Here is a 25,933-nt window from a genome sequence, read left to right as displayed (position 1 = left end):
AAAAGCGGGCGGGCGGGGAAGGAACTAGGATGTGGGTTGGGATGGGGGGTATGCGGGAGGGGTTTGGGAAAGGAAGCTAGGAGTGGCACTAAGGAAGGGTAGGTTATGAAAACTGGGATGAGGAGTAGATACCGTTGTAGAAGATTACTCTACCGCCGGGGTCGAAAAGGAGGTTACGGGTCTAGAGAGATAAGAGGATTTGTGGGAACAGATGAGTTCGTAGAATATTCTCTTCGACGATCTCGATCTGCATGGCCTGGGAGATGAGTGGATTTGGGTGGGATATGGATTTTCCAAGGAATTTGAGGGCATGACGGGCTAGGAGGGCGTTTGGGAGGAGTCGTAGAGGATCTGGTAGGAGATGTATTTGGAGCGGTCTTCGTTCTTGTATATGTTGGTACAGTGGCGGAGGATTCTGCGTTCTTTGCAGCGGATTCGTTCGATTTGGTGAGGGGAAGCGTCGGACCAGAAGATGAAGCCGAAAACGAGGAGGGGACGGATAAGCTGTTTGTAGCAAAACAGCTTGACTTTCTGAGGAGTTGGACTAATGTATTTTAGGATTGGGTAGAGGGATTTGAAGGCACCTGTTGCACGGTTCAGCGCCTTCGTGATATGTGGGACGTGGGATAGGCGGGAATTGATTGTCACCCCAAGGTAGGTGACTTGTTTGACGGCTGAGATGGTGTCGTTGTGGATCTTTAGGGATAGGGTTGAAATGTCGTTCCTCATTTTCGGCGTCATCTTAGCGGTACCACGGAATACGATGGTTTCGCATTTTTGCCGGTTCAGGGATAGTTTCCATTGGGTGAAGTACCGGTAGAGCTCGTCCAAATAGGAATTCAGGCGGGCTTCACCGGCAGGGATGTTTCTGGTGGAGGTGTAGAGGATGAGATCATCCGCGTATTGAAGGATTCGGATTGGATTTGGGTGTGGAGTTGGTTTGGGAAGGTCTGCGGTAAACAGGGAAAAGAGGGTGGCGGAGAGGACTGACCCCTGAGGGATGCCAGCCGGGCTAGAATATGGGGAGGAGAGGTGTTCACGGAGTTGGACTTGGGATTTCCGCCCATCAAGAAAGCTAAGAATTAGCTTGCAGAGGTGCGGATGGAACTGGAGGACTTCAGAAGGCTTGTATGTGAGTCCGTATTGCCATACGGAGTCGAAAGCCTTCTTCATGTCGAGGAGACAGGCTATGGTCCGAGCGTTCCGGTTGAGGCCGAGGAGGACGTCCGATTTGAGCACGAGTAGAGCATGCTCGACTGAGTGTTTGGGGCGGTTGGCGAATTGGAATTGTGGGATTGAATGATTGGAGTCACAGTGCTCGTCGATAGTGACTTTGATGATCCGCTCGAAAATTTTGGCGGAGGATGAGAGGATTGAAATAGGCCTGTAGCTATCGGGATTTAGTGGGTTTTGGTTTTTCTTGGGGATAGGAACAATTCAAAGTGGATGGGGGGGATATTCTCTCGCTGACTTGGGTCGGCGAGGGCATGGGTGGAAGGATTTTGTGTGGGTTGTGGAATGAGGTAGGAAGGGTGGGTTAGGAGTTGGGAGGTTTTTCCGTTTACCTCGTTATCGAAACTTGGTTCACGGAAGTGGAGGGTGCAGTGGTGTGCTTGCAGGAAGTGGTCAGCGAGGACTTTCACTTTTTCTGTGGGTGGGATGTTTTGGGGAAGGATCGCGTTTTGTTGGGCTGATTTGCCTAAACGCGGGCAGGTCTTTCTGAGTTCCCTGTATGTGCCAGGGTTTAGCTTAGTGTTGGAGAGGCGGTTGTGAAGATATTGGGTAATTAGGGTGAGGATTCGTTCGCGAATGGACTTGTCCATTTCGCGGATTTCGGTGATGAGGTGAGAGGATTGCGGAGAGTATCTATTCCTAAATAATCTCCGCCTGAGGGTCTTTTTATATTGGATGTCGGATAGGATATCGTCGGGAAGGGATCAATTCGTCGCATACTTGCCGAATTGCTTCGGTGTATTGACGAACTGTCAGGTCGATGGATTCGTTAGGAACTGTACGGTTGGATGGGAGTAGGAGAGGTTTAAGTTTGGTTTTGAGGGCAAGGTTGATATGTTTCCAGTTTGCGCGCTGGAAGTCAGGAACTGAGGGTGGGGTGGACCGAACGACTCTGTCCGGGAGTCTTATGTTGAGGATAACGGCATTGAGATCGCTGATGCCGGGGACTGTTTCGAGGAAGGGGAAGGTGTTAGGGTTGGGAATGACAGCCAGGTTGCTGCTAATCAGGAAGTGGTCTAGGTAGGAATGGTAGTGTGATTTGTTGAAGGTCGGGAGTGCCGGACTGAAATGGGCTAGGTTGATGTTGGGATTTGAAGTTGTGAGGAACAGGTGGAGCTGATCCCCGTTGTGGTTCGACCGTGCATCGAACCAGGACGGGTGTCTGGCGTTGAGGTCTCCACCTATGACCAAGGGAAATTGTTTACCGGGAGAGCGGTGTAGGGACGCGCAGAAGGATTTGATGCGGAGAAAGTCGTGGGTGTCGAGGGATTGGTTGGGACAGTATACAGAGGCTACGAAGACCGAGGGTGATTGGGATTCGAAGGAGACCAGTGAGATTTCCATGGATCTGAAGGCGTTGGAAGGTGGGTCGATTTGGGTGACAAGGAATTTGTCGGAAATGAGGACGGCCGTTCCGCCACAGGTGTCCCAGCCTTGAGGATTGGACTGAGGTCGGTCAGTCCGGAAGAGGTTGAAGTTGGGAAAGGAAGGATTGTATCTATAGTTCAACCTAGTTTCACATAGGAGAACTATATCGGGTTTGTGCTCGCCAAGGAACACCTCGAACTCATGTCTGCGGGCACGGCCGATGATTGAGTTGATGTTCAACTCATTTATCTTAACGTCCATTAATGGATGCCAAGATACCGACCATTGAGTTGAACATTTGCAAGAATTCTTGCGATTTCCTGGCGAACTCAAGGAAGTCTGGATTGGAGATGGTGGTGGGTTGGACTACGTTGTTGGGAGTCCGGGGAGAGGTTCCGCTTCGTGCGGCGTCGGCGATGGACACGGACGGACGGGTGAAGGCTGGGTTCGTGATAGGACGACCAGCGGGGCGGAGGTAGTTGAGGGGAGAGGGCGGGATGGAGGGGCACGTTTTTGTGCGTTCCTTCTTGCCATCACCTGGATGAACCGTGGGCACTTCCGGTAGTTGGCGGGGTGATCATTGCCCCCGCAGTTGACACATTTCGGTGCCTCCTCAACTGTTTTGGCGCATTCGCCAGGGCCGTGTAGTTGATCATACTTGACGCACCTATAGGTGAGGTGGCAGTTGGTTGCCGCGTGTCCGATGCGCTGGCAGTTCTTGCACTGCAGCACTTGCTTGTTATGGATTTGTTCGAAACGAACAACCATGTGCTGTACGGCTTTCACCTCGCGCAGCTGCTCCTCGTTGAAGGTTGCATCAAAGGTGACCAACCACAAGTCGAGGTTCACGTTGTTAGTCCTTGCCCAGGTGGTGGCAAAGGATTTCGCGCTCAGGGTGCTTGAGACTCCCTGAGCTTTTAATTCATCGACGATCTCCTGAGGGGAGAACGTCGAATCGAGGCCTCGTAGGATGAGGCTGGTCGTCTTATCCGATGGGAGCGTGTACGTGAAGAACTTATTGTTGTCCTCCACGAGGACCTTCTTTGCGGTAGCGTAATCCTCCGGTGTTTTGGTGAGGATTTGATGGGAACTACCTGATTTCTTTATCAGGTAGTTGTTGGGGAGGGCACGGGATATATTTGTTTTTATGTCTTTAAAGGTAGCCGCGTTTTCGACTACCACTAACGGAGGAATCTTCCGACTTACCTCCTTTTTTCCGAGGGCTGCAGTGGCTGGTCTTGGTTGTTGTTGCTGCTGTTGCAGCTTAGTTGGTGGTTCTTTCGATGCGACGGCGGGCTGCCGCTTCTTCGCTTCGCCGAGGGTCGGGAACGCTGCCGGGCTTGACCCGGATGGTAGGGCGAGTGGTGCCGGTGCTGCTTCCTCGGTGGTGGTGTCCATCACCTCAGAAGTCGCTGTTGGTGCAGCAGGCGACGGACGGGGGCTGGGTGTCCCGAAGGTTCGGGCGATGGTGGCTTCCAGCGACTTGATGACGGTCGCAAGATGCCGGTTCTCCTCGCGAGCTTCTTTGAGTTGCCTCAGTAGCAGCTTGTTTTGCTTGCGCAGAGCTACTGAGTCGCAGATCGCGCCTACGGATACGGAACTTTTGATCGTCCCATCAGAGCTCGTCTGCGAGTCGGACTCGCAGTCGCTGGAGAGTGTAACCTCCGACGCGGTCTCCATTCCGTCGTCGGAGTTCCCATGTTTAGTTTCGCCAGTCGGGCTGTCCGTCGCCTTCCTGCGCTTCTTCCGAGTCATCTTCGTGAACCCGGTTGACTCGGTCTCACTCATCGTCTTTCCGTTCACTGTTCTTGTTTTCCACTGATTGTCTTGCTTATTCACTGTTCTTCGCTATTTGAATTGTTTTCACTTTGCTTTGTTGTGGACAGAATGTCACACACACGAAAACTCACTGCAGATATATGTTTCCTTGAAAATGAAAACGCACGATTTACTTATTAATATAATTTTATTTTTGTTTCGAGAAACTCAACTCTAACAATTCAACTGCTCGTTCCATGTCTTTTTGGTGTCCTTATATGTAGACAACATTATCTTAAGATCAACCTTTGAACTATTGACTAGATAAGAAAAATGAAACGCTTATTAGAGCTATCTGAAATACATTATCGCGTTGTTTCAGCATTCTCCTAACGGCCTCTTCCAGTGAACTACCCTGCTCGGCGTTGGCCAAGCTCGCGCACTAGCACCTGGATGTTTTACTAGTGGTTGCTCTCGTTCCGGGTTCCCGAAACCTAACTTCGGAACGATGGGGTAATCAAACACCACTGAAACAGAAAACACTAAAGGGGTTAGAAAGAATACTTACTTGATTTGTATGGCTTAAGTAAATGAGAACACTCGCGACTCCACTTCAACATACCTTTATTTTCTAATCACAATATTCTATTTCACTCTTATTAATAATTTTTACTTAATTAATCTCAAAAGCGATTTTAAAGTAATTCCCGCGCGTAAAGTGTTCTCGGATAGAACCCTTTAGCTCTGTTCAGAGGCTTGTTCACAACTCCAAAGTAAAAGTAACGTTATTCTTAAAATCACCTATGTTTGACCCTTCCGTGTTTACACATTGCTTTGAAAGTGTTCTTGTACACAACACAATAACACTTGTTTGTTATTATAAATTTGGTTGTCGGCGACAAATCGACACCTGCTGTTGCGCTGCGAACTGCTGACACGGAAGAAAGTCATGTCGAGGCCAAATATACCATTTGGTATGTAACATGCTGATGCAAAGGCGGAAAAGAATCTCGTGATGTCCAAACAGGCCATTTGCATAGCATGTGATGTAACGACGGAAGAGGTTAAATGCGCAGGCAGACTGGGTTTCATGGGGCTAGCTCCAAAGATGCGGCTGCTGGAGAAAATCCGGTGAAATCGCTTGAACATCCTCCCGCGCAAAGAAAGTCCAATTGCCTGGACCTGGACTGTTATCTATTGGCAAACGGTCCCAAGTTTCTGGATATGGAAACTCTTGTATTGGTGTCACTCGTTGCCAGCTTGCATTCTAAGGGTGTAAGGCCATCCTTCTACCTCTAACGATCGAAATGATGGCGCCCAAAACGGAAACCCCTAAGTAGTGCGTAGCGCCTTAATAACCCCTTCCATCAATAGCCAGTCCCCTGGTAGATCTCCGATTGATGCAGAATTGTCTTCCGGGTGTTGATGTGTTGTTTTTTTTTTTTTCGATGAAGTCGATTGTCTTGTTAGTATTATACATATCAAAGCTTATGCCTAATTTTCTTTTTGCGGAAGGGTCCACAATTTTGTTTGTTCTTAAATGTATCGTTCTTATTTTCTTCATTGTGTTCATTATTCTTTTATAATTGAATCTGCTCTTTAAAAATTATAATAAAAAAGGCTATTTAACCCTAGGACTTTGTTACAAGAGGATGAAAATGAAGAATGTAATAATTACACAAATATAAATACTTGGTCGTTTTTTTTTTTTTATAAACGCCTGGAAAACTTGAATCGTTTAATTGGATGCTATTTTGCTTGTATATGATGTAGTTATCATTATGTTCATATGCATTTTGTGTTTATAGTTAATTTTAGTGTTGATTTAGAAAATATTCATACTTCACAAAATCACCACATTTCGTTTTTTGCTTACTATTTCTGCAATATTTTTACTCTCAGTTAATTGTTCTCAGATTACTTATATTTCGTTTTTTTTTTTTTTCTCATTGTGCACTTAAGTGTGCTACCTATTGGTAGTAATTAAACTACACGCGTAGTAATCAAAATTACTCGAAAGCGATTCAATGCCTAGGGAATACCTCATCAGCTCAGTTTCACGATGACGTACCACGGTAAAGAAATGTGATCCATCAAGCGTTGACTTTGCACATTTGAAATCAGAGCGCCGGCTGCCCCAGACATTGAATCACTTTTGCACGCGTCTGCATTCATTTTTGCTTGCACTCAACGACAACACATATCCAGCGACCGTCACCCAAAATAACAAAAAACAAAAAACAATCAAAACAAATCTGATACCTTGACACCATGCTACTGTTCTTGACCGTGACTTTTTTGCCGCCGGTCTGTTGTTAATTTGTATTAGTCACTTATTTACAATCCATTCATACACAAGAATTTTACGTAAGATTAGTGATTATTATTTAATTTCATTTATTTATATTACAGTTTCGGATCCAACTACGGGTTTGTTTTTTTACATGGGAATGTATACACAGGAATTCTAGACTGAGGAATTTGCGGGTGACATGATACCTATAGGGTTTGTCGATTCTTGACCCCATCTCCCGTGCTGCCGATCCGCTGTTGCTAGATGGCTTATAAAGGTAGGGTGATCGTCATCCCCCTTTCGCTTCTTTCTGGCTAACCGTACCCAAATACCTACGATAACGGCCCCTACTAATAACCCTGCCAAAGTACAACCGTGGGGAATGTATTGTTTGAACACATTATCGTCATTAATTACTCCATCGAGTTCTCTCTTTAATGTGGCTATAAGGTGCTTGTTGTCCCGGATGAGACTGATCTCGGTTGATGGAAGATTAAACCGAGGAGTGACTGTTTCATATACCTTTGTCCAGTTTACTGTAATGGCTCGTGGAATCTCTTTTATCTGGAAGGGGACCTCGCCCATGGTACAATAGTCGAGCTCTACTAGAGAAACAGGAAACCGAATTTCTAACTGAGTGTCATTACACGTGATTGGTATTTTATCAACTTGCCCTTTGAATATCACTCCAACATGGGGGCTAATGCGACCGATGTAGGTCTCATTGCTCCACCGCGTGGTCGAACACCAATCCTTTAATTGTTGGCCTCCCCGTATAATTTCCTTAATACATGATGGTCCAGAGCGTAACAATTTTGTCTCATATACGCGAGGGAGAATCTCTGTAGACTCTTCCTCGAAGAAAAACTTGTCCGCATTGGGCCCAACGAATAGGATGCGGAATGGTATCGTTGTCCCCAAGTCCCAAGTGTTATTTTTAGAATCTGGAGGGGTGATAACTGCTACCTGTCTAAATTCCTCTTTATACGCAAGAGGAATTGTATATTCGATCGTAACGAGATCATTCTGAAGCCATGCAGACACTGGATTAACCTCGAACACTCTTTCTGGCTCATCTTGTTTCGGCAGGACTACCCCGGGGACCTCCCTATTAACCTGGCTTATAAAAGCCGCCAGTTCCTTGGTAGGTCGAATGTTTCGTAATTGCTCATGTTTGGCAACGATTTCGCTAATTAATGTTTTAATTCCTAGGGAGAACTCCGACAGCTCCTGCCTTAACATTTCTTTCCCCTGCTGCTCCATTAGCTGATTTATCTGGTTCTCCACCTGATGGTACTCTAGGTCCGTGATGTTTAACGTTAACGCTGCGATTTTTGTCTGTTGATGTCTAAGAGCTTTCACTTCCTCGCGAATAGCTATGTGTCGGTAACTAAGGTAAGCTACTGTCCCCGCCGCTAAGAGACCTGGGATATACTTAGCACCTGTTTTCAATAAACTACTTGATAAAATGGGGACTATACCAAAGGCCCGCCTAACTCGGTTGACCTTATAAGAAGCGGTCAACCGTCGATTAACATCAGCGACTTGCAGTTCGCTTGTAAGTTTCAGCTCGTTGCAATGTTCTTGGACTTCCTCCACCATCTGCCGCTCACATATCCTATGGAACTTTTCCAACTGTTGCGACATTGTGTCGAGATCACGCGTGAGGTTTACTGAGGTTGCAATAGTATATTTTAGGTCAAATGCCTTTACCTGCACTAATCCCAATTCCAAAATTCTGGTTTCCAAGACCAGGTCCACTGCCCAGGACACCACTGTGGCGGGCATTAGGCATATACACAGCAGAGTAGCCTCTTGCGCTAGAGACCACGGCTTCCATCCTTTTCCGCTTCGCGTTCGGGAGGGAATGTTAGGTGGAACCTTGTCCGGTTCTAACGCATTATCATCTGCTTCCTGCGCTTGAGAGGGCTCAGCTTCCTCTTCTGGAAGAAGGGGAACGAGCTGATGCACGGCACGATGTATATTGTCCCTACCAGCAGTTTTTAGTTTTACTTGACGGATGGTGCCCTGTAGATCTGGAAAAACTTCTAACACTCGCCCGGTCTTCCAATCTAATGGCCTGTGACCACTTTCTTTGATTAGAACAAGTTCACCTGGCCTCAGTTGCCTACCGGGGGCCTTCCATTTATACCGCTTCTGTAGATACCCCAAATAGTCAGTCTCGAATTTGACCCAGAAATGCTTTTGCAGTTCCTGGATCTGAAGCCATTTTTTGGTTGCTGGGAGACTTTCATTTAGACCTTCCCCAGCCGGAGGTGACAATAGGCTTCTTTGAATGATGAAATGTGCAGGAGTTAGTACCTGTAGGTCATGACTATTATCAGCCAGCGGATACAATGGTCGGCTGTTTAATATTGCTTCCCATGTGCAGACGGCAGTTTGAAAGTTTTCATATGTCAGGTTGGAAATTGAAGGCATCCGCTTTATGTAGCGTTTTAGACTCCCCACTGCTGCCTCAAATAGCCCTCCGTAGTGGCTGGCTCTTGGGGGATTATGATGCCATACGATCTGACGCTGAGCCAACCTCTCCTCGCATTCACTGGTCAACTTTCCCCAGGCTTCCCTGAGCACTTTGGAAGCCCCTACTAAGTTTGTGCCGTTGTCGGAGCGAACCATTTTCGGCTGGCCTCGCCGGCTTACGAACCTTTGAAACGCAGCCAAAAATGCATTTGTGGTAAGATCCGTACAGAGCTCTAAATGTATCGCTTTAGTAGACATACATACGAAGACCACTATGTAGACCTTCATAGATTTTGTGGTCCGTAAATTTGATGCTTTTATTTGAAATGGTCCGCACAGATCGGTTCCCACATTTTCAAAAACAGCGGATGACCTGATTCGCTCGGGAGGAAGGTCTGCCATTTTCGGGATTATAGTGGCTCCTCGCATTCGAACGCACCTAACGCATCCCCTAATCCACTTCTTCACTCTCTGCTGCAACGCTGGAATGTAATATCTTTCTCGGATGATAGCCATTGTGAGTCCTGTTCCACAATGTTGGTGAAACTTATGAACATGTTGAATTATGAGGTCAGCTAGGTGACACTTCCCGAGAATTATAGGGTGTTTCTGCTCAAACGGGATGAGCGCCTGCTCTAATCTTCCTCCCACTCGGAGAACCCCAGATACCTGATCGACAAAGGGGTTTAGCGTGGACAGCCAATGGTTTTTCTCGATATTCAATCCCTTCTGAATTCTGAAAATTTGCCTCCCGAAGAGTAGTTTTTGTTGATACCTGACGACTGCCCACTCCGCTTGCTTCAACTCCTGAGCTGAGAACGTACCGGAAGTTCCCGATCTCCATCGACGGCATCTCGCGATTGTGTTTATCAATCGAGGTAAACTTGAGAATCGCTGAATGAAATCTGGATCAGGCGTAGGCTCGGAAGCAACTTCTGCTAGATGAGTCACTGTTTCAGCACCAGAACCGACGACCTCCGTGCGAGGGAGTTCCCCTTGCAAGAATTGCGGTCCATGGAACCACAACTTGTGAGCTACAAATTTCCGGGGACACATGCCCCTAGATGCACAATCTGCAGGGTTATGACTTGACCTCACGTGGTGGATATCTGTGGGTGACAAATACTTATGGATCGCGGCTACTCGTCGCTTAACCAATTTGTTTTCGATATCCTTCCGACTCCGAATCCAGCAGAGAGCCACCTCGGAATCGGTATACGCCGTGAATTTTACTGGGCTAGTCCCTAGGTTTTTACGGACGTCGTTGAACAATTCCGTTAATAGGACTACACTTTCCAACTCGAGTTTAGGGATCGTGCATGCTTTGGAGCTTATACTCGATCGTGTCTTTAAAGGCGTGACACGCCCTCGGGCTGCGATCAACCGCACGAGGCAACCCGTCTCAATTTTGCGTCGACTATAGATGACCGCGGCGTAACCATCACCGGATGCATCGCTGAAGCCTACTAGCTCCATCTTTTCATCCTTGGAGGTGTGCCCACTCCAACGTGGAACCCGAATTTCATTCAGGTATTCTAAGGACGAGAACACATTTTCAAGTTGCTTTCGGAACGGTTCCTGAATAATGTCATCCCAGTCGTAACCTTCCTGCCATAGATGTTGAATTTCTATTCTCAGTTTCATTACAACTGGAAGCAGCCAACCAATAGGATCGAAAATAGAAGCAGCTATACTAAGCATTCTTCGTTTGGTATACCTAACATTTAAAATTGGCTTGATACTGTACAGGAAACAGTCATCAATAGGACTATAGTGTAGGCCAAGGATCTTAAGATCCTTATCTGCCTTGTCAACCTCAACGTATGAACTAATTCGGTGACTTTCGTCAATATATTTTAGAACTTCTGGGCAATTCGTCGCCCACTTCGTTAGCGGAAGTTTGCCTTTCCCTAGAGTTTCTGTGATTTTTCGGATGACGTCTTGAGCTTCTTTTATACTGGACGCCCCGTATAACAGATCATCCATATAGAACGCGTTCTTGATGATCCAGTTGATCTCCTCATCAGGAGCATTGTCGTCTGCCACCTGGTGGAGTGTTCGAATTGCTTGCCAAGGTGCACAGTCTAACCCGTAGGTCACCGTTTTCAAGTAAAACTCTCTTATCGGTTCTTCAGGCTTTGCCCGCCAGAGAATCCTAAGCCTGATCTGATCCTCTGGTCTCAAAAGTATCTGCCGATACATCTTAGTAATGTCACTAGAGTATACATACGCAAACCTGCGTATTCTAGTGACAATGTTGAAAATATGGTTTTGCAACTTTGGACCGGGATGGATCATCTCGTTAAGGCTCACACCATTTGATGTCGGACTGGAAGCATTGAAGACATTCCGCAATTTCGTCGACGTGGCCTCTTGGCGAACCACGCTTAAATACGGGATATAATATACTTCGCCGCTAGTGTCAGATTGATGATCCTTTGGAACTTCAGCCATGTGGTCCAAATTAAAATATTCTTCCATAAACTCATCCGATTTGAGCTTGTGGTCTTTGTTTTTCAACCACCTTTTCTCCTGACCGAGATAGTGCTGCACAGCCTTGTGGTACGAGTTTCCTAGTTTAATATTATCTTGTCGCCACGGGGTCGGTACCACGTATCGGCCATCGTTCTCTCGGTAATGACCCTTTACGAATAGGTCCTCACAAATTTCGTCATCTATCCGACTAGATTCATCTCTACTTAGGGGCATATCCCAAAAAGCCCTTAAGTCCTGTTCCCATTCCTTGATTGTGACATGTGTTGAGGTGAACTTCGATACCGAGGATTCCGCCGGACCAGACACAATCCATCCCAATTTCGTGTTCTGGAGCAGGAAACTATCTACGGTTTCTACTCCATTCACGAAAAGTTGTGGAAGGATACTAGACCCTAATAAAACTGGAACGTGAGATGCATGTTCCGTTACGGGATCCGCCAACTTCTTCCCTTGAAACAATGCCTTTACTTGCGGCGGTACTTGTGGAAGGGAACCTTTAGTTACCCGTCTGACTACTAACGCTTTAGTGCTGACCTCGGAACCATCGTCCAATTTAAGGGTGAGACACACAACCGCTGACACTTTCCCTGCTGACACACCACCTACCCCTGAAATTTCGATGTTGATCTTTTTCTTTTTTAACCGAAGTTTCTGTACTAGATCTTCGGTTATATAGCTGCTCTGACTGCCTTGATCGATCAAACACCGAACTGGAAAGGCATGTCCTTCTCTTGCCTCTAGCTTAACGACAGCTGTTGGAAGAACGGTTCCGGACCATGACAATGCTGTCGAATTTTTGGCATGATGAACAGCAGAAGACGGGTTATCCCCTTTGCACGGATGCATGGCAGTAAGATGTTGCCCTTTGCATATTTCGCATTGGAGATTCTTGCGTTTATTGCACGCTTCCCCCCTGATATATTTGTGAGAGAGACAGTAAATGCAAATATGATAACGGCGGAGCAGTTTCTCCTTGTCGGTACTTTCAATGAATTGAGGACACTGGGCTGTGAAGTGCTTCCCCATACATAAGAAGCATTTAATCCAGTTTCTCTTTTCACCATCCGACTTGGAGACCAAGGCTATCTCCTTCTGGGTTTTTCTCTTATTCCCAAGATCCTCCACCTTGGATATCCCACTTAGACCATCCCAACCGGGGGACATGACCACATATCTATTTTCTAGAAATTGGTCGATGTCGTCTATCGTAACGGGCATTTTTGGATCTCGTAACGTTAAGTCGAACTCCCTCCGAGTTGTCATATCCATTTTCCTCGTCAGGACGAACGGAATGAATGGAATACCTTCATCTGCATTGAATCCTGCTTTCCGTAGGTTCTGAACTGCGGAACGCATGGTATCCAATGCTCTTCCCAGCGATCTAGCCTCCCTTTGGTTTATCTGAGGTAAGTCAACTAACGCCTGAATTTCCTTTTCTATTAAGGCCCGACGATTACTGTACCTTCGGTCAAGAAGAACCCATGCTTGTTGGTAATTCTCTCCGTATATCCCTAAATGGTCGATTACACGTTTTGCATCGCCTCTTAACTTGCTCTGAAGCATCATTAAGCGCTCCGCAAAACCGATTTCAGAACCATCGTATACAGAGTTAAAGAGGCTTTTGAATGGTTCGTATTGACTGATGTCCCCACTGAATATTGGAATATCTGGGATGGGTGGGGCGGGTCTAAAACGATATCCTGAGTTCCAAGGGGAAAAATGGCTCGAAGGACCAAAATGGTTTGGTCGGGTCTGGCTGGGATCTAAGAAGAATTCTGAGCGGTTTGGTCCAGGAGTCCGCAAATATTCTGGGCGAGGCTGACTAGGGTCTAATAAATAGTCCTGTCGTAGATGGGTGGGGAAGGGCCCAAGATTAGATGTACGCGGTTCGTCTCCCCACGTTGGATAATTTTGTCTATCCTTATCACAGGCCCCCCATGCCCCTCCAAATGCAACTTCACATCTGCTTGAACTCCTGGGCAGATCCCTAGCTGTCGCTTCACCTTGGAGTCTGTCGTTGACGTCTATGCCCAAGTCTCGTTCTAATAACCCTGTTTCAACTTGTCTTGGGACGGCCCCCCTACTCGAACTTCCTTCACCGGGATCTACATAATTTTGAGTCACTGGCGGGAGTTTAGGGACTTGCTCCCTAACTGGTCCCAAAGTTAACGGGTCGACCTCTGTTTGTCTCTCCTCAGGGATAAGAGAGGGATGAACTCTCTCAACGAACTCCTTTGTTTTCAAATAAACTGATTGCATGAGTCCCAGCTTATTCTCTCGAAAATATATTAAATCTGCCGAGGGATTCAATAATAGAAGCCGTTTATGTTCTGCAATGAACTCTAAATAGATCTGCCGGACCTCACTCCACGCGGTTTCAAAGCGTTCCTTAGTTCGCTTTTCCTGCCGCAGTTTGCATAGCGTCTCGCGAACCTCTTCAACTTTCAAAACCCGCTTTTGCTGAGCTTCAATGATCTCCTGGATCTCCATTTTTGGTTCTATTTCAACTGGTTGTCACTTAATTGAATTAAATATTTCCGTTTGGTACGGACAGTGTATATGAACGACACACAAAATACGTGGGAGGCGCAACACTATAAGGATCTTTCCTTTGGTCTGAACGCGCCCACGTAACAACAACAATAATAAAAATACACACCAACGATGTTAGAGTGTCGTTTGAGAAACGTGGGAGGCGCAACACTATAAGGACTTTGCCTTGGGTTTGAACGCGCCCACGGATCAACAACACCACAAAAATTCACACCAACGATGATAGAGTGTCGTTAGAGAAACGTGGGAGGCGCAACACTAAAAGGACTTTGCCTTGGGTTTGAACGCGCCCACGGATCAACAACACCACAAAAATTCACACCAACGATGTTAGAGTGTCGTTCGAGAAACGTGGGAGGCGCAACACTATAAGGACTTTGCCTTGGGTCTGAACGCGCCCACGGATCAACAACACTACAAAAAATCACACCAACGTTGATAGAGTGTCGTTAGAGAAACGTGGGAGGCGCAACACTAAAAGGACTTTGCCTTGGGTTTGAACGCGCCCACGGATCAACAACACCACAAAAATTCACACTAACGATGATAGAGTGTCGTTCGAGAAACGTGGGAGGCGCAACACTATAAGGACTTTGCCTTGGGTTTGAACGCGCCCACGGATCAACAACACAAAAAACAATGCACACCAACGTTGACGTTCAAGTAGTGTTTTATGTTGTGTAAACGAAACACAATCACTATAATTTCCCGCACTTTATATATATTTTTTCACAAGAGAAATTATTTTTATAATAGTAATTTTATTTAAAAACTTACTTTGGATCGTATCCGGCTCGACGGACCAGCTGTTTCAGCATTCTCCTAACGGCCTCTTCCAGTGAACTACCCTGCTCGGCGTTGGCCAAGCTCGCGCACTAGCACCTGGATGTTTTACTAGAGGACCGTGGTTGCTCTCGTTCCGGGTTTCCGAAACCTAACTTCGGAACGATGGGGTAATCAAACACCACTGAAACAGAAAACACTAAAGGGGTTAGAAAGAATACTTACTTGATTTGTATGGCTTAAGTAAATGAGAACACTCGCGACTCCACTTCAACATACCTTTATTTTCTAATCACAATATTCTATTTCACTCTTATTAATAATTTTTACTTAATTAATCTCAAAAGCGATTTTAAAGTAATTCCCGCGCGTAAAGTGTTCTCGGATAGAACCCTTTAGCTCTGTTCAGAGGCTTGTTCACAACTCCAAAGTAAAAGTAACGTTATTCTTAAAATCACCTATGTTTGACCCTTCCGTGTTTACACATTGCTTTGAAAGTGTTCTTGTACACAACACAATAACACTTGTTTGTTATTATAAATTTGGTTGTCGGCGACAAATCGACACCTGCTGTTGCGCTGCGAACTGCTGACACGGAAGAAAGTCATGTCGAGGCCAAATATACCATTTGGTATGTAACATGCTGATGCAAAGGCGGAAAAGAATCTCGTGATGTCCAAACAGGCCATTTGCATAGCATGTGATGTAACGACGGAAGAGGTTAAATGCGCAGGCAGACTGGGTTTCATGGGGCTAGCTCCAAAGATGCGGCTGCTGGAGAAAATCCGGTGAAATCGCTTGAACACGCGTCGACTCATTAAAATGCATCTTTCTGCTCATACGCATTTTAAGCCTAATCAGAAAATTGATTCTCGCGTCTCAAATTTATCTCTATTTGTCGTTGTCGTTTCATTTTTCTTATCTGGAGTGGTCTGGTTTATGACTCTGCTAACATCACTGCGATATAAACACTTGACAACATGTTCGATCGTCTCGGACGCTCGACACTGACTGATTGGCTGATAGCATTGACCCGAGATATTTAAATCGCTCAGTTCTGGGCAGGTTGCTGTCATTGCCATGGCATGTGTATGTACGAGGCTGTCCTCTATGTCGGTGCAAAATGTACTGTGTACTAACACCTAGGATGAACTAAGGGGAGTTTTTTAATCAATTTTTAAAAGCTGAAAATGTACTATTAGTAAGTTTATTTGAGCAGATATCGGAATGGGCCATATTTTGAAGCCTAGATTTCATCGAAGCGCACCACCGTGTTTTTTTTTTGGGATTTTTAGGTTGGGTAAATTCTGAAAATGAGTCCTGTCTCACTTTAAGTGTATACATTTACACTCCTTACTCACGCACTTTGCAATTCACGCCAAAACTAATGTCAGTTTCGGAAAATACAAAATGAGACCTTTCATTTGATACCCCACCCGACTATATTCGGTGAAAAAAATTTTTGAATCCTCCCTTTACATGTATGGGGAGCCCCCCTTTACCACCTAAATTTATGCCACTCGCTGTATGCGTGGGATTTCATAGTTCCCATCTGTCCACAAAAGTACGTGTGACAGACACATTGAATCGATTTTAATAAGGATTTCTTTTACACAAAACCTTAAAAAATGATGCGCAAGCCTATGTTAACTTCAAACAATATTGAAGGCCGTAAGAAGTTCGCCCTGGATCACATTCATTGGACAAAAGAATGACAGGATATTATTTTTTTGGACGAATGGCATAGATGGTTTTGCCTATTATTGTCACGATTTACGTACCGAAGAAAAAATTTTCAGTAAGCGTCAATCCGGCGGTGGCTCAGTAATGGTATGGGGTGCTATTGGCTATTTAAACAATTCGGGAAACCGACAGCTGGGCGCTTCAGGTATGTTTGCTTCTTGTGTGAGTATGGGGTAGGTAGGTATCAGTGGCCGCTCCGAGGAGCCGAATGAGCGCTTTGGTGCGCCGTTTTGATGCCACAAACTCCTAAGACCGTGACTGTTGTTATAGGAACAGGGAAGCAGAGTCCAGCTGGCTCGGATCTTCAGAGCCAGCCCGTAGCATTCACGAAGGAAAGCAGCTCTCCGACCCTGCAGCTAGAAATCTCACTGAGGTCCCCAAAGAATGGTTTACCCAGTGTCCTCAGCCTGACTCGAGCCAGAGCCGGGCAATCGCAGAGAAAGTGCATGAGGGTTTCCCCTTCCTTCTCCGCAGCTTCGGCAATGCGAGTTGTAGGGTAAGCCGAGCCTAGCGGCATGGTCCCCTATGGGCCAGTGCCCCGTGCAGACCGCCGTAATCTTGAATGCATTTGCACGCGTCTGGCACAGGAGCTCTCGTGATCGGGCTATGTTGTAAGCGGGCCAAATTCTCCTTGATTTGGCACAGCTTGTAAGCCTTCGCCATCTCAGGCCCGCGGCTGCTAGGCAGTGCGAGTAGACTCGGCCCCCGACAGCCGCCAGCGGAACACCGACTGTATTCCCCGAGGGACTGCCAAGAGCAGAGCCTTGCCTGGCCAATCCGTCTATGTTCCCCTCTATGTTCCTATATCCGGGAACCCAGAGGAGAGTGATCTTGAGCATGCCGTCCAGAGCGTGTCTCTGCACTGCCCCACCAACCGGGAAGATGTCGTCGTTGAGTACAAGGCCTTGATGGCCGCTTGGCTGTCGGTCAGAATGGCTATGTTACGCTTGGGAATCACGCTCCAGCCATCGACAGACTTCCAATATCGCCAGTACTTCCGCCTGGAATACACGAGCGAAACCTGGGAGACCATACGACTTGGATACACCGTGTGTATTCGAGAAAACCCCCGCGCCGACTCCATAGGCCATCTTTGATCCGTCCGTAAAAAATGCCGTGTCATAGTCTTGCAACACGCCGCCGGTCTTCCACTTTGCCCTGATTGGAAGGTCCACAGCAAAGTTTCTCGTGAAGTTCAGCTTGCGTGTGACATAGTCCGTGGGGGATGCCCAGATTTCTCGAGGTATTTCATCTAGAATGTTGCTGTGGCCGTAGGACTTCGCTGTCCAACATCCGGACTCACGTAGTCTGACGGCACTGCACGCTGCAACATATTTGATGTGGAGGTCAAGGGGGAGGAGATGCAGTAATACATTGAGAGCATCTGCCGGGCAGGACTGCAGAGCCCCCGTAGCACCTGCACACGCGGTTCTTTGAATCCTATTAAGCTTCGTTCTATTGTATTTCTTCTTCAAAGCCTGCCACCATACAATAGATCCGTACGTCAGGATCGGACGCACTACAGCGGTGTACATCCAGAGAACCATCCTCGGCCGGAGACCCCATTTCTTGGCAAAGGTTCTCTTACAGGCATGGAAGGCTATACAGGCCTTCTTAACTCTCAGTTGTATGTTCAACCTCCAATTTAGCTTAGGATCCAGGATTACACCCAGATACTTTACATTAGAGGAAAGAACCAATCTTTGTTCATTCAGCCGTGGTAGATGGAATTCAGGTATCCTTGTCTTGGTGGTGAATAGCATCAGTTGCGTTTTGGTTGCGTTTATGCTGAGTCCGCATCTTGCGGCCCACAGCCACACCTTTCGCAACGCTCCTTCCATGATGTCGCTCATAATGGACAGAAACATCCCTGATACTAATATCACCAAGTCGTCGGCATACGCCACCACTTTCACCCCGCTGCTGTCCAATGTACGTAAAATTTTGTCCATTACTATTAACCAGAGCACCGGTGAGATAGTACCACCCTGGGGCGTGCCTCTGTTCACAGCTCTGGTTAAGTGGTTGCCTCCCAGATCGGACTGGATTATCCTGGTACTCAGCGTGGATATAATCCAATGCGTGAGATACCCCTCCAATCCAATACCGGTCAAGGCTTCCTTGATGGCGTTGGTACTGACGTTGTTGAAAGCTCCTTCTATATCCAAGAAGGCAGCAAGGGTATACTGCTTGTACTGCAGCGACCGCTCAACCGTGCCAATTACCTCGTGGAGGGCGGTTTCTGTGGATTTTCCGTTGAGGTAGGCATGCTGGGACTTAGAGAAAGGCGTTCTCTCCATAATCGTCCTTAAGTGAATGTCCAGGACGCGTTCTAGGGTCTCAGCACGAAAGAGGTCAGGCTGATTGGCCGAAAGTCCTTCGCGGGCTCATGACCTCGCCTGCCCGCTTTCGGTATGAAAACCACCCGTGCGCGCCTCCAGGACTGCGGTACGTATCCTAAAGTGATGCAGTTTCGGTAAATCTCAACAAGCCACGGCACAACCCTTTCCTGCTGCTTCTGTAGCATGACTGGCATTATGCCATCTGGGCCTGGAGATTTGTATGCGGAGAAGCTGTTTATAGCCCAGCCGATCCTATCCCCGGTAATTACCGATTTGATAGTCTCGGACAGCTGGGGTTGCCGCAAACCCTCCAAGCGAGGTTCTGACTCACAGTCCTCCTCGCTGGAGGGAAAGTGCGTTTGCACCAGCAGCTCCAAGGTTTCACTAGAAGATTCCGTCCAGGAGCCTTCCGACTTTTTAAGGAAGGATGGACTCTTATGTTCCTTGGACAGAATCTTATTGAGCCTCGCGGATTCACTAGTGCTTTCAATGTTCTGACAATAGTCTAGCCAAGACCGTCTCTTGGCGGTCCTGATAGCCGACTTGTACTTCTTTAGGCAGTCCTTGTATGGCTGCCAGTATTTTTGCCTGTAGCAGATGTTGAAGATTTCTCTGGTCAGCTTCCTGAGACTAGAGAGATCTTCGTTCCACCACGGTGGCAGGGTCTTTTTGCTGTACTTAGCAGGGCACGAGACTTTGAAGGCGGTATCAAAAGCCTTCTCCAGAGCCCCGACCTTTGACTCCAGTTCGTCTGTCGTGCCAATCCTACCAATTTGTGCACCGGAGAGTTTGTTCTTAATTACCTGACCAAACTTTCTCCAGTCGATCCTCCTGGGGTCTCTAAAGGGCTTGGAGACCTCTGCGGCGAGATCTAGACTGAAGAGTATCCAACTGTGGTCAGAGAAGGATCTCTGGTCAGACACTCTCCAGTCCTCCACCCTAAGAATCCCGTTGTCGGTTATTAGGGTGATATCAAGGACCTCCTCCCAACCGTCACAGTTCTCCAAGCAGGGGAAATGAAAGGTTGGTGTACTGCCCCTGTTACACACCGATAGATTTGAAGTAATAATAAAATCAAAGAATGACTCACCTCTTTCGTTGATTTCGGAGCTGCCCCAAAGCGTATTGGCTTTCTTTGGTGTTATGGTGTTCGTCAGATGTTGTAGTTCTTCTGGCGGAGCTGATCGCTCGTGAGCCATTTACACCGAGGAAATATACACGTTCTCTGCCCCCCCCCCCTGCTCCAGCTTGACCACAACTAGGTCATTGGAACTCAGGTCCGGGCACAGGAAAGCGTGCAGACTCTTCCTCGCAAGAATACATGCTCTAGGTTTAGCCTGATCAGCGTCTCCCGTGCTGTGGAATAAATTAAAATATTTGCTTTGGAGCCCTTTGATGGTTCGGTCGCTTCCGACCCAGGGCTCCTGTATTAATGCGATGTCGATGTCTTCCTCTAAGAGAAAGACGAGCAGATTAGCCGAGGCACACTTCGAGTGCTGCAGATTTACCTGCGTTACCCTCAGCATGATCTGCTTGCGTGGGGGGTTTGTCAGCCCCCGTCGGACCGTCGATCGTCATCTCCTCCAACAGCTCGTTGGCGGCGTCGATTGGGTCAAGGTCGTCGTCCGGTTTTACAGAGCGGAACACTTTTACTTTGGCGTTCCTGACTCCGAACCACACTTTATAATCAGCCTTTTTTAGTGCTTCCAGGCACTCTTCGTTTATGCGGAGTAGTACGGGCTGGCTGTTTATCTGAGGTTCCTCCTCCTTTATAACAACCCAGTCGTCCATGGGGATCCCGGGGTTGTGAAGGCGCAGGAAATGGACCAGCTTGTCCTTCTCCATGCGGATCTTCGACAACCAAATGCGAGCGACCGGTCTCCTGGGAATCTCGTCATAAGGGATAATCTTGAGCTTAACGCCCTCCCAAGCGTCGCTGATCTTAGCGACGCACGAGCCGAGAAAGTCCTTAGAGAACTGGTCCGTGCAAGCTATTACGTGGAACCCACGGACCACCTGAGATGAATCAAAGTGGGGAGTGAGTCCCGGGTGTTTGCCTCCGGTTTCCATGAGATGTTCATAGACCATGCCCGACAGCCTAGCCTCAACACTGGTCCACACCTCCAGCGTTAGTTTACCGCTAGCAGAATTGCCATCTGCCAGCGCCACAGGTAAGTGACTCCTGGTCACATCGCTGAAGGGCTTCGCAGTACGTGGCCCGCCGGCTGACGGTTGCTGTACAATTTCCTCCGTATGTTGCTTGGCGTCTGCGCTCTTGCCCACTCTGCTCCGCTTCTTATCTTGTTCGACCTCGTCTTTAGATCGGTTGCGTTTTAAAGCGATGGGCTTCGCCTTCTGCTCGTCAGCCCGGCGTTTGCTGTTGTATTCATCAACAATCGCCTGGTATTTAGCAAGGTCTTTTTCATCCCGCTCGTCGACAGTACCGGCCTCCTTATTGTTGGCAATCTTGCCGAGAATATGCATGGCCTTCTGGTGCTGGCTTTTGAGCAGGACACCCGTGGACCTTCGCTTCTTAGCCGGTTTCCGGCGACCGGCATTCTTGTCGGTTTTCGCTTTCGAGGGATCCCCCGATGCTGAGGGCTTCGGGTCAGGAGTACTATGTCTGGTACTCGCTACACCCAGCCTGACGGCAGTGGGTTCCAGGCTGGAAGCCACTAGTCCGCCTGGCGCCTCGCTCCGGGAGGTCCCTGCGGTTGGTTTCAGCACAACGGTGCTACGGCTGGCACCGAGTGTACTGCTCTCGACGGCCACTGTCTCCTGGCTGGAGGCTAGCAGCTCGTCCTCCGATGATGCGCCTGGCATCATCGCCTCCTCTTCTATCGTCGTTTTGGTTTTTTTATTAATTGAGTCCATGTCTTGGTCCCACGAGTAGTCCGGGAAGAATGTCCACCCTGGCTGGCCCGGCCACCAGGGTAAGGGTCTTATTTGAAACTGAAGGTGCCCAAGGTATTCAGAGTTCGCATACTAAAGACCAAGCTCCCCATTGGCCACGCAGCCCTCGGCGTATGCTGTTCCACCTTGGCTTGGGGTCCTATTAGCACCTTCTCCGGTGCAGGGAGGACGATCCCCGGGCTGTTGCTTCAGTCCATCCCCCCGCCAGATCTACTTGCCCCTAACACATGACCAGCAGACAAGCAGATCCTCGTCAGTTGGATGAGCCTACCCCAGCCCGGCCCTACACACTCTTGGCCCGCCCGAAGACGGTTTCCAGCGGCCACCACGCGGAGGTCGTGTGAGGACTTGCCTAATTATGCAACTTTAACCTGAAGCATAATCAGACCAGGCCGCCTGTGTGAGTATATTTGAGTGTAAAACTATCCCATTTGTACGTAGCTCGTTAAGAATATGTATGTCAGATTTAGTACTTCGGGTTGTAAATTTACACGGTAAAGACAACTGTGAGCTACTGTAACTTACTAATAGTATGATTTTTATCAAACTTGGGGATAATATGCTTCATATTATATTTTATACTACTACCAACCTTTATAACTCTGAGATAAATTTAAAGGAGGTTTTACTCAATTTTCCCAAAAATATGATAATATACTATTATTAACTTAATTTGAACAGATATCGATATGAAGAGTATTTTGAGGCCTGGGCACCGTATAGAGGCAGCTTCATGATTTTTCATTTAAGTAGTTTCTGATAATGGGTCCGTTAAAGAAATCATCATTTTGCACTCCTCCCACTCCCCGCCTTTTTAACAAATCTCAAAACTAAGACCGGCTTCGAAAAGTAGTAATCGAGACCTTTCATTTGATACCCCACACGATTATATTTGGTGAAAAAATCCCAACGTAGGAGGATATCGGTCGTTGCATGTCTGGGGGTCCACAGGTCCCACCTTCTCACCAAATTTCGTGTCAATCGCTATAGCCATTTTTGGGAAAAGTGCCTGTAACAGACACAGACAGACATTGAATCGATTTTAATAAGGTTTTGTTTTACAAAAAAAACCTTAAAAACATGCCTCTTTCCCAGCGTATGGCTTCGAATGTGCTGGTCTGAACTGACAATTTCAGTAAGACAATACACCAATACATGTGGCCAGATCAACTTTGGCTTATTTTGAGCTTGAGATATGAAGATTATCGAGAACGTATGGTCGATTTTGGCACGAAAAGCAATGAACTCAAAGAAGCTATCAGAGTGGCCTGGGCAAACATCCCTTATGACAAAATCCGATCACTGTATGACAGTCTTCCGCGCCGAATCATTGCTTTACATGATGCCAGAGGCAAATGGACCAAGTATTGATCGAAAACCAATACGAAAATTATTTTTTTTTCATCCGAAACAGTAAGTGCGGCTGACCTTAGTTCACACTTGCAGTATGTAAAAAAATCGAAAAACCTGCAAAGAAACAACACCTAGAATTTTTTTTGAACAAATCTTTTTGTAATATGAATTGAAATAGTCTCTAATAACATTATAAAAAAAGGAAACATAAAAATCTTTTGTTTTTTTCTCAAAAATGGAAAATGTAAGTGCGGCTAACCTTAGTTCGTGCACTGTAAGACACAATTTGGTTTGAAGTTTGAAGAACATTTAACTGTTATTAACAAAGTTATGGAGGATGAAACTTTGCCATTTGTAGTGAATTTCGTGCATTTTACAACGTATGTAACGTCAGCATTCCATATCAATTCGTCAATACACTATGTACAGTATTCGGAAATAGGCAGTTTGTTTAGGGTGAGAATAATATCTATGGGATTCCGACTTGTTTATTAAGGGGGTCATCCCGTGTGTCAGATTCGCGGAATCGAATTTTTTTTGGAATCAATTGTTTCTATATATAGTATAGAATATATGGGTAAAGCGATTTTTTGATATTCGGAGTAGTTCGGAAATTATCGTTTGGAACACGTGGTAAGTCACATACCAGATTTATGTTGATCGCCGTAATAAAGATCGTATTTGTCGGTTCGAAGGACGTTCGAAAGACTTCGCTAAAAGGGCAAGAATTGAAGCCAATGCTGTACATGTGTTTCTTTAAGAAAACCAAGGTTTATGGATTAGGTATAGCAGATTAATGGTCAGTTAAGGTTTTATGGATGAAAATCGCATTCTACTTTTTAAATGCGTTTTTCTCGAAACTGCATATTGAAAATCGGCTGCCATCATAGCCTAAAATCTACCCAACGAAATTCTTTGAAATTTTCAGGACTTATTCAGAACATATTTCTACGGTCCGCAAACTAGGATAATTGTGATTCATTCAGTAGTTTTTTTTTATTCATTAAAGAAGCCTTAAAAAAACACCAAAATTCACAAAAAAAAGTTCAACACGGCGCCAAAAATTTAGCTTTTAATATTTTTTAATAATCCTAGTTTGCGGACTGTAGTTAAGTCTTGACGTTAAAATGGCGTTTGCTTTTTTTATTTAAGATGTCCATAGCGTCCTCTAGCGTGGCAGAAGAAAAACACTTTTTTTTTGGGGATGGGTGCATAAGGTGCTCTGTATTTCAATAACGAACTATGCGATCGGGCTGGAAAAATTATTATGCACGCTCAAGATATTAATAAATCTATGGTGAAAAATTCGTATTTGTATCTTTATCCAGTTCTTCACAAAAAAATTCTGAAAAAAGCAAAAAAACGGCCTTGACATGGGATGACCCCCTTAATTGTGATAGGGATTATTGGTAATTCATATTTTGCTTGTTGATTTGATAAGTTTCCTCCGAGGTTGTCAGGTTCGTGAATGTTAATAGTCCGCCTAATTGCGTCGTAAGCTTGGGTATTGTTAGCTGGATTAGGATATTGCACAGTACACCTGGTTTGATCTCTATCAAATTTGTTAGAACATACAACTGGTTCTCAAATATGTGCAGCCCGCCACCAAGTAGATGGTGAGCTCTGGACAAGCTGATCCCAAAACAAAATTTTCATTTTTATTGGCTCGAACCAGTTGTAGGTTCTAACAAATGCGATTTCGGTCGTTGTAATTCATACCCTTGGCGGGTTTTGAATTAAATATAAATGAGCCAAATGCCACCTGTTGCCGCTTTCGGTCACGCTGCTCCGCAGGGTAGAGGCGCTCAGGCAGCGTTCTGATGAGATCGCCTCTGCCCTGCGATCGAAACCGCATAGCCAATATTATAAATAAATAATATCAATTTAATCTGGTGCCAATTGACTGAAGGATGTTTATCTACTACAAATTGTGCTTCTCCACGAATTTTCGTTTGTTTTTGAGGTTCCACAGATTCCTAGTTGCAAAAGCCTGCCATGAAATAACTTTTGTTAGAATTTGAAAATTCGTCAAGTCTACTAGGTTCACGAAGTATATCCTCGAAGGATAAATTCACTGAAAGTTCAGAAACTGGAGGGTTATCCTCATCAGGAGAGGCTGTACATTGATTTAATGATAGTTCACTTTTTTTTATTTTCAAGCCCTGTAAATTGAGCTGCACTTTCACCTGGTGTTGCCACTTATTTTATATTATAATATATATATATATATATACTATACTAATTTACTTCAATATTTTCTAGAGTTTACTGTCAAGTTTGACTAATTGGTTGGTTGGATTAGGGGAACTGATGTTTAGTAGTGAATGATGGGCTTGAATGGATGTGTCTTTGGCTGAATTCAGGAAACTGATGTTTGATACCGGATGATGAGCTTGAATGGCTGTGTCCTTAGTCATTTACTGATATGTTACTGCTTTGTGGCTTTGCATCCTAAGCCGTTTGTTGTTAAAGCCTACACTAGACTTTGGGTTTTATTCTTTTTTAAGGACTGTGCAAATGTCCTGCTTTTTGTTTGAATTCTCGTCTCGAGAATCTGCTAGATTTACTTAACAGGGCTGAAAAAATTAACAAAATCGCGTTAAGTTGAAATTTCCAA

General features: G+C 46.1%; 1 protein-coding gene across 1 annotated transcript; it reads right to left on the bottom strand.

The window, feature by feature from the left end:
* Nucleotides 1-4,593: 4,593 nt before the first annotated feature.
* Nucleotides 4,594-25,733, bottom strand: LOC119658198. Its single transcript, XM_038065464.1, has 3 exons — nucleotides 25,586-25,733; nucleotides 9,958-11,052; nucleotides 4,594-4,679 (listed from the first exon to the last, which is right to left on the bottom strand). The coding sequence occupies exons 1-3, from the start codon at nucleotides 25,731-25,733 to the stop codon at nucleotides 4,594-4,596; spliced, it is 1,329 nt and encodes a 442-aa protein (XP_037921392.1).
* Between the last annotated feature and the right edge of the window lie 200 nt (nucleotides 25,734-25,933).

Source organism: Hermetia illucens, chromosome 5, assembly GCF_905115235.1.
Source record: "Hermetia illucens chromosome 5, iHerIll2.2.curated.20191125, whole genome shotgun sequence".
Taxonomy (NCBI): Eukaryota; Metazoa; Arthropoda; class Insecta; order Diptera; family Stratiomyidae; genus Hermetia; species Hermetia illucens.
The sequence above is the reverse complement of the archived record's forward strand: the minus strand, read 5'-3'. Positions and strand labels throughout refer to the sequence as shown.

Bases quoted from the DNA above. Each gene is read 5' to 3' on its own strand.
- LOC119658198 (XM_038065464.1), bottom strand. From the start codon at position 25,733: ATGACTAAGGACACAGCCATTCAAGCTCATCATCCGGTATCAAACATC. The intron at 11,053-25,585 runs GTAAACTCTAGA...GAAAAATCACAG, and splicing joins CCAATTAGTCAAACTTGACA to AAACTCTAGGGAAAGGCAAA. The intron at 4,680-9,957 runs GTACGTTCTCAG...TTTCTTATCTAG, and splicing joins ATGGAGATCGGGAACTTCCG to TCAATAGTTCAAAGGTTGAT.